At 49.4% G+C, this 8,620-nt stretch overlaps 1 protein-coding gene across 1 annotated transcript; it reads left to right on the top strand.

Moving 5' to 3' along the window:
- Window positions 1-6,292: 6,292 nt before the first annotated feature.
- LOC144159928 (uncharacterized) lies at window positions 6,293-7,678 on the top strand. The gene has a single exon (XM_077691580.1). The coding sequence runs from the start codon at window positions 6,293-6,295 to the stop codon at window positions 7,676-7,678; it is 1,386 nt and encodes a 461-aa protein (XP_077547706.1).
- Window positions 7,679-8,620: the final 942 nt, after the last annotated feature.

Genomic DNA, 8,620 nt, shown 5'->3' with positions numbered 1-8,620 from the left:
CCTCCGAGAATACTGGCGACTTCGCTCCTGCACAGCTCGCTCGATAGCCGTGGCCTCCCTGATGAACTCTTGCACAGTGCGTGGCGGGTTTCGGACAAGGCCGGCAAAAAGCTGCTCCTTGACGCCGTGCATAAGGTAGCGAAGTTTCTTCGCGTCCGACATGGCAGGATCAGCGCGGCGAAAAAGGCGTGCCATGTCCTCGGCAAACATGGTGACACTTTCGTTGGGTTTCTGGATTCTCGACTCCAGCAACCGCAGCGCGTGCTCAGGACGATCCGGGTCGGAAAAGGCTTCCTGAAGCTCCTGGCGGAAGTCGGTCCACGTCGTGAGTGTAGCCTCATGGTTCTCGTACCAAATGCGAGCGCCGTCTTCCAACGAATAGTACACCTGCCGCAGTTTGTGCGCATCGTCCCACTGATTAAAAGTGGCAACACGCTCAAAGTGAGCAACCCAGTCTTCCACGTCCTCGAAGGCATCCCCGTGGAATTTATTGGGTTCGCGAGGCTGGTGAATTACCACCTGTGGTGCGGCCATAATGGGAGCTTGCGGGGCCTTACGGGTGCGGACGTCGGAAAGGCCCGGTAATTCAGGCGAGAGACCGAGCTTGCGCCGACTGCTCCGATGGACCGGTGTGTTGATGAGACACGGCCTTTCTGGGCTGGCGCCGGACAGGGATCCAGGCATCCGAAAACCCGGCTCCCCCACCAGTGTTGCGTCTTAGTAGACGGAGGTGTAGACAGCAGGATGGAGATGTACCTATTTATTAGGCGTAGCGCTACACCGAAGAGTAGAGGCAGCACGGCGAGTCTCAGCGAAGAAGGCTGAATCGTTCTGCCCGCGAGCGGTGAACCCACACGCTTGCGTCGTCGTCTTCGAACACCTGGCTGGCAAGGAGAGGGAACGTCACACTCGCTGGGGATTGTACACTAACATTGCACGGCGATCACGCATACCGCAAGCAGGGGATCGCTGCTTGATAACTATCCACGTGACAATATCATTTCACTCATACAACAGGCGATTCATTAGGCGCGTATTTCTCGAAAAATGATACATGCATTTCTTAGAGCACTGTAGGCCAGCTTAGTATTTAATTTGTTGATTGAGAACTCCTGTTTCCTGGGCTTACCGGACAGAAGTTTCGAACAGTATTCTAACTGAGTCGTAGTGCAAAAAGAAATTTGCAAGTATGAAACGTTTTTTGACATAAAAGGTATCTTATTTAAAAAAATTTTTTGCGATCTTTACCAAGAGTGCAGAGGCCAAAGAGTAAAATCAGGAAAGAGAAGATGACGGTAGTTTCCGGAGATTATGCAGTTAAAGAGAGAGTAAGATAACATGACCATGGTGGTTTTCAGAGATGTGCAAATTTACAAACACAAAACGTTTGTAACACACAGAGCTCGCACGCAGCACTCCCACTCTTTACGTACAAATGATCTGCAGGTGTGTGGCCTTTGATCTCTGCCCATATCCCCTTCGTTGCCTATGTTGTTTACGTGGTCATTATTCTCTAATTTATCCTATCCCTTGATTAAGTGGTGCTCATTTGAAACCCACCGTATTTGCTCCGTCAGGCAACGTTTTAACGTCAGAGTGAACAACAAAATGGTGAGTTCGCCGAAAAGGACTGGATGACAAAAATGATGTAACAGTGCTCCTTTTTTATCCGGCTTGTTTCTATCTCAGTGGTACTACAAAAATAGCCATCGTTTCTTGGAGGAGAAAAGTTCACTAGCAAGGATAATAGCATCGCACTAGAAGAGAGAGGTGTGTCGTTCGGGGCAGATTAGGGAGTTTCTTTTGCGATGAAAATTTCTGCTGAGGAACTCCTGTTGGAAGCAGTGTCCCTGGCGGCCCTGCTTACCTGTTGGTTTTAGAAGCTTTGTTTGTTAAATTATTCCTTACCTTAAATAGTCTTCATTCTTTCTTTTATGGTATAATGTTTTATAAAACCCGCCGAATAACTGTTTAGTTCGATTTAAAAACTTATAGTTTCCGCTGTCTGCAACAGGAGTTCTCCAGGGAACGCCTCCGTTCCATACAATTTTTTCATCGCAAATGGGACCCTCGCTCTCCATTTATTTTTCCCCCGAACGACACACCTTACCTTCCATTACACTGTAGCACTAGTTCCACTGCAACCTACGTTGACGAATATGCACCGGTATTCATGGAAACGGTGGCAATAAATCCTCGCACAAACAAAATTCCTAAAGGAGGCCCGGGGAGTAGAAGGATCAAATTTAAGAATGCGCGCGGTCTGGCTATTAAGAAAGTCATTAGGGAGAAGACCACTCTACCAGAACGAGGAAAATGAACCAGAGGATTTCCGATCCTAAAGAGGCTAGATGAGACGAAACAATCTATTGTGGGGAACAAAGGCAGAAATAAAGACCAAAGGCGGGTCACGTAATCCCGTAGTGGAAAGCACGAGCACTGTTTGAAAAAACAATGGAAGGAAAAGAAATCAAACAACTCGCCTTCGCGAAGGGGGTTGAAGAGATGGGCTGGCACGGCGTTTAATGCGACGATTATCGTCGTTAGCTTTCGTCTTTTATCGCATGATTGCGCGGTACCGGATAGCCATTAGAGCTTCGTTCAATCATGACTTGGAGTCGAGTGGTCAGTCGAAAAAGGGAAAAAACGAATGCAGCAAAAAGCAGGGGGGGGGGCGACGGGGGGATTGGGTCTCTGTAATGTTTTGCGGCCTCGGGAAGCGGCACAGGCGGGAAGGTATTGATCAGCTGAAGACTCCGTACCGCATTAATCAGGGAAGAGAACACCGCGGCTGCGCCAAATTTGCCTGACTCATTGGCTAATGGGCCAAGTACGTCACCGGGACACCTTCATACATCCTATATTGTCGTTGTCTCGCAGTTGCTGAATGAGTCAGCGTGCACAAGAACTTCAGCGGAAAGCTCGTGTGAACCTTGCATACTCCTGTGATGTTTATTATTATTTCCGGAAAACAACGTCAAATGCAAGGGGGATCAAAAAATTAAAGCCGTTCCACTCAATGTGGAAGCTGTCGGAAGTGCAGTGCCGTGATTCGCCATAATGGGCTGTACCGCCGTTATCCCCTCACTGTTGCCACCCCAAGTAATCCAAACTTCCCGTCTTCGCAGTGCGCGCGCCCCCTGCCTCAAACTGCGCCAGGGGGAGTTTGGCGGTTTCTGAGCTTGCTTTAACTTCGCTTGTTGTAACCTTGCTGCGACATTTAGAACGCGCTATTTTTTTTCTTGCGCTGCTGGAGCCTTTCTGCCACATATCGAACGCGTCATTTTTTTATGGCCTGGCTGGAGCCTTTCTGCGGCATTTGGAACGCGCCATCTTCGCCTTGCGCGTTAAGCCTTTCTGCGTCATTTCGAACCCGCCATTTATTTTTTCTTACGCGGCCACTTTTTTCGCTTACTATAGTAAAAAACAACCCTACGAGGGTTCCTATCTGAATGAACGCGGGCGCTGCCGGTTACGTATATTTTGCCTTAAATGTACCTGCAGTTTGCTTTTCGCTAAACAACGGCGAGGTATAGGACAAGCGCCAGCGGTTCAGGAGTTTCGAACGTTTATGACTATATAAACTGCTTGGCTTTCGAAGCCTCTGGGGTACACCGCAAACGACAGCGTTACCACGGGACGCCCAGTTGCTGTACTTGGGTCCAGTGAGCGTGGTACAACGACAAGGCGAGGGCCTAAAGTGCTCTGGACTTAAAAACATTTGGTTCCCGTCTGGTAGCATGCGCCCACTCTCTTCTGCTTTTCCTTGGGGGCACTGAGGTTACCTTGCCTACTTGTGACACCTTGAAGGCTCTTCGCTTTCAGCCATGGGCGGAATTTTTGTGGTGGGAGTTGTATTTATAGCTTGAAGTTCTTTTGTTGCATTTTTCACCCGATAAACACCATGTAGCAATTTGGATTCTTTATACGGAATGCTTGTTTATCGCGAGTTGTGCGTATTTTTGCTGTCATCCCTAACGGTCAAAAATACCGATAATGTTTTTTTATTGGGTGCAGTGAAGTCAGGGTACCTGGCTACTTCATCATACCTGTAACTACAACATCACACGAAAAAATGAGGCGAATCATTGACATTCATTCAGAATGACCGTGAATACGAATATAAAGCTATTATTTTTCTTCTATTATTGTATTTTTTTCTATTTGTCTTCTATTATTGCATTGTAAAATTCCGCTATTAATGTATTGTTCATTTGTTTAGGTCTCCAACCCTACAACTGTAAATATCACAAAGAAAAATAGTGACAATAAGAACTGGCACCAACTAAGAATGTTTAAAATGCAAAAAAGAAGTTTCGGCTCCCGTACGGGTGCCCTGTTCACAATGAAAAGTGGGGGCGAAAGTGATCCGGTTATGTTTGCTTCAAGATGTGCCGTAGGTAACGTGCGTAAACGTGTGGGAAGATGTGTGCTCCGTGGTCTGGATTGTCAAGGATTCAAGATAAAGCCGTGAGGTGCAATTCTTCTCTTTTCCGATTATTTTTCCATTGGCCCAAGCTATTTCATGGTGAGTTGCTTCTGCGTGTTTATCGAGAGCGTTAGAAGACACGTTCTTCCTTCTTACATCGTACATGTGCTGCTTGAGCCTTTGCTAGAGATTTCCTGTCTCGCCGACATAGCTTCGGTCGCAGTCTGCGCAGGGAAGTCTGTAGGCAATGCCTGGGATCTTTTCCTCTGTGAGCTTGTCCTTCACGTTCACCAGGGAGTGCCGTGACTTTTGAGGTGACACATGCGCTACCTGTACACTAAAGAGGCGCAGAACACGCGCCAAGTGGTCGCTAATTCCAGTAACATACGGTATCGGAGCACGAAAGTTGGGATGCGTGTTGCGCGACAGCGCAGGAGGACGTCCTAATTGACGTTCCACGGAGCGCACAAATTAGTCAGGGTAGCCACTTGCAGAGAAGTCCCAATGCACGTGCTGTATGTCGGCGGTGACATCTTCCGGTTTCTACAAATTCTCTTCGCACGGCTTACAAGCCAGTTGATTACAGACCGTTTGTAAGAGGCAGGGTTCACAGGCCTAAAATGCGGGTAGCTACCCGTATGAGTGCTCATTCTGTACACGCTTAACGTCAAGGATTTTCCCTCGAGCTTTACCAGGACATCCGGGAACGGAAGCTTGCCGTGCTGCTCCTCCTCTACTGTAAACCTGATTGCGTCATTCATGCTGTTTTGGTGCGCTGTGAATGCAGTCAATGCCTCCGCTTTGATCACGCTGAAGCAACCATCTACGTAACGTAGAAAGGTTTTGGGTGCAGGACGGAACGAATTCAGTGCACGTTGCTCAAGCGACTCCATCGTAAGATTTGCTTCTGTGACTGACACGGCTGCACCTATCGCTGTCCCGCGTACCTGCTTGTAGAACGTGCGCTCGAAAGTGAAGTACGTGTTCTCGAGGCAGAACCTCAGGAGCCTCCGCAAATCCGGGACTTCAGTAGGCGTGCGCTCTGGCAGACTTGTGTCTCTTTCGAGGGCTGTGACGCATGCGTCAACTGCCAAGTTTGTTGGTATACTCGTGAACAGGGACTGGATGTCAAAAGACACCAGAATGTCACTATCTTCCAGGGCGATGTCCCATGCCTTGTGTATGAAGTCCCCAGAGTGAAGGACGTGCGTTGCGCTGTTCCCTACAAGTGGACGCAGCACGTGATGCAGGTACCCGGACAGCTTGTGGAGGGGGGAGCGAGTGTAATCCACGATGGGGCGCATTGGTGCTTCTGGCTGATGGATTTTGGGTAATCCGTAAAGGACCGGCGCAGAACCGTTATGACACAGCAGGCGCTAGTAGAGACACTTCTGACGTGGCGGTACGCAACGAAATACGTCAGAGAGGAGCTTTTGGAAGTCCTTTTGCAGCTTCGGTGTGGGGTCCTTCTCGAGGCGTTGGTGCGTGCTGCCGTCTGAAAGTAGAGCCATCATTTCAGCCTGGTAGTGTAGCGTTGCCTTTGTCAGCCGGGAGCACCACTATCTCCGAGTTGCTTCGGAGGCGTTTGATCGCTGCATGTTCTGTCGAGGAGAGCAGTGAAGGCGACGTTCTTGGCCGAAACTGCGATAGAACGCGAATCGCGCGAGTGCGTGCCTCGTCACGTTTAATGGGTTCGACCTGCATGACCGCGTTTTCTACGGCACACATCATCCGTTTTGCGTCCTTCGCAGGAGCCGCGTTGAAGTTCAGCCCGGGGCTTAGAACGGACAGTTCAGCAGGATCCAGGTCGTGCGACTATACGTTGTGCACCGCAGAAGCGGCGAAGTTTCGGCCTAAGGCCGGATGTCCATGGTTCAGCCTCTCGAGCTTGCACGCTTGGCTCTGTTGGGCACGGCGGCCATGCAATTTGGCCTTACAGTTGGCGTGCAGCTCAATGCTCGCGAAATCCTCCGGAAACTGGTGCTCTCGTCGACGACGTGCAAAGAAGCTGCAACAAAGCTGCAACGGGACTTCCAAAAGCTCCTCTCTGACGTATTTCGTTGCGTACCGCCACACAACAAGTATCTCTACTACCGCCTGCTGTGTCATAGCGGTTCTGCGCCGGCCCTTTACGGATTACCCAAGACCCATAAGCCAGAAGTACCAATTCGCACCATCTTTGATTACACTCGCTCCCCCTTCCACAAGCTGCCAGGGTACCTGCGTCGCGTGCTGCGTCCACTTGTAGGAAACAGCGCAACGCACGTCCTTCACTCTGGAGACTTCATAGACAAGGCACGGGACATCCCTCTCGAAGGTGGCGACATTCTGGTGTCTTTTGACGTCCAGTCCCTGTTCACGAGTATACCAACGGGCTTGGCCGTTGACGCATGCGTCGCAGCCCACGAAAGATACACAAGTTTGCCAGAGCGCACGCCTACTGAAGTTCCAGATTTGCGGCGGCTCCTGAAGTTCTGCTTCGAGAACACGTACTTCACTTTCGACAACTTGTTGTACAAGCAGGTACACGGGACAGCGATGTGCGCAGCCGTGTCAGTCACAGCAGCAAATCTTACGATGGAGTCGCTTGAGGAACGTGCACTAAATTCGTTTCGTCCTGCGCCCAAAACGTCTCTACGTTACGTAGACGATTGCTTCAGCACGACCAAACAGGAGGCACTGACTGCATTCACAGCGCACCTGAACAGCATGGATGACGCAATCAGGTTTACCGTTGAGAAGGAGCAGCACGGCGAGCCTCCGTTCCTGGACGTCCTGGTAAAGTGCGAAGGAAAATCCTTGACATGCAGCGTGTATAGAAAGAGCGCCAATACGGGTCGCTACCTGCATTTTACGTCTGTGAAACCTGGCTTCCACAAACGCTCTGTAATCACCTCGCTTGTAAGCCGTGCGAAGAGGGTTTGCAAGAAACCGGATGATGTCGCCGCCGACTTACAGCACGTGCATCGGGACCGTTCTGCAAGTGGCTACACTGACTCAGTTGTGCGCTCCGTGGAACGTCAGCTAGAACGTCCTGCGCTGTCCGGCAACACGCGTCCCAATAGTCGTGGTCCGATACCGTATGTTCATGGAATTAGTGAACACTTGGCGCGTGTTCTGTGCCTCTACAGTCTACAGGTAGCTCATGTACCAACTCAGAAGTTACGGCACTCCCTGGTGAACGTGAAGGACAAGCTCACAGAGGAAAATTTCCTAGGCGTTGTCTACAGCATTCCCTGCGCAGACTGAGACCAAAGCTAGGTCGGCGAGACAGAAAATCTTCAGCAAAGGCTCAAGCAGCACATGTACGACGTAATAATGAAGAACGTGTCTTCTAACGCTCTCGCTGAACACGAAGAAGCAACTCACCATGAAATAGATTGGGCCAATGGAAAAATAATCGGAAAAAAAAAGAATTGCACCTCGCGGCTTTATCTTAAATCCCTGACAATCCATACGACGGAGCACACACTTAATCGCAATGATGGAACTTCCCACACGTGTACGCACGTTGCCTACGTCACATCTTGAAGCAAACATAACAGGATCACTTTCGCCCCCACTTTTCATTGTGAACAAGGCACCCGTACGGGAGCCGAAACATCTTTTTTGGATTTTAAACATTCTTGGTCGGTGCCAGTTTTTATTGTCATGCGTTTTCCTGACCAGACGGGTTTCCGTCCAACCCTCGATTTCAAGATAAATAGTAATTCTCCTTTCTTACAGAATAAGTTTGTATACCTCCTGAATGGAAAAAAATGAAGCCAGGAGGTAACCAGAAAATGCAGGGGTCCCCACCTGTCTAGATGACGAAGAGGCAGAGAGAGAGAGAGAGAGAGAGAGACAGACAGACAGACAGAAATAAAGCCTTATTTTTTAAAAAGGAGAGCAAAAAAGTGACTGCATTTGAAAGGCTTGCAAATGACCCCACAGGGTAAATATAAAACCAGAATTGCGGGTTAGAAAAACGCGAGAAAAATAGGCACAATGACACGAATAAAACATCTGGGACCTCGTCTCTCCATGTGCATGCTCTTGATGCACGGAAAACAGTACTGGGCTCCGGCACACCAAATTTCGTCTTGAACAATTGCCGCGGAGTGATTAAGAAGCAACAAGGATGCTCAGATAGATACTTCAGTGTGACAGCGCTTTTGTCGAGAGCAGTGCAGCTTCTTCGACGAAAACAAT

The sequence above is a fragment of the Haemaphysalis longicornis genome, unplaced genomic scaffold (assembly GCF_048455015.1).
Source record: "Haemaphysalis longicornis isolate Haplotype H1 unplaced genomic scaffold, Haemaphysalis longicornis Haplotype H1 scaffold_10, whole genome shotgun sequence".
NCBI lineage: Eukaryota > Metazoa > Arthropoda > Arachnida > Ixodida > Ixodidae > Haemaphysalis > Haemaphysalis longicornis.
This window is presented reverse-complemented; position numbering and strand designations above follow the sequence as displayed.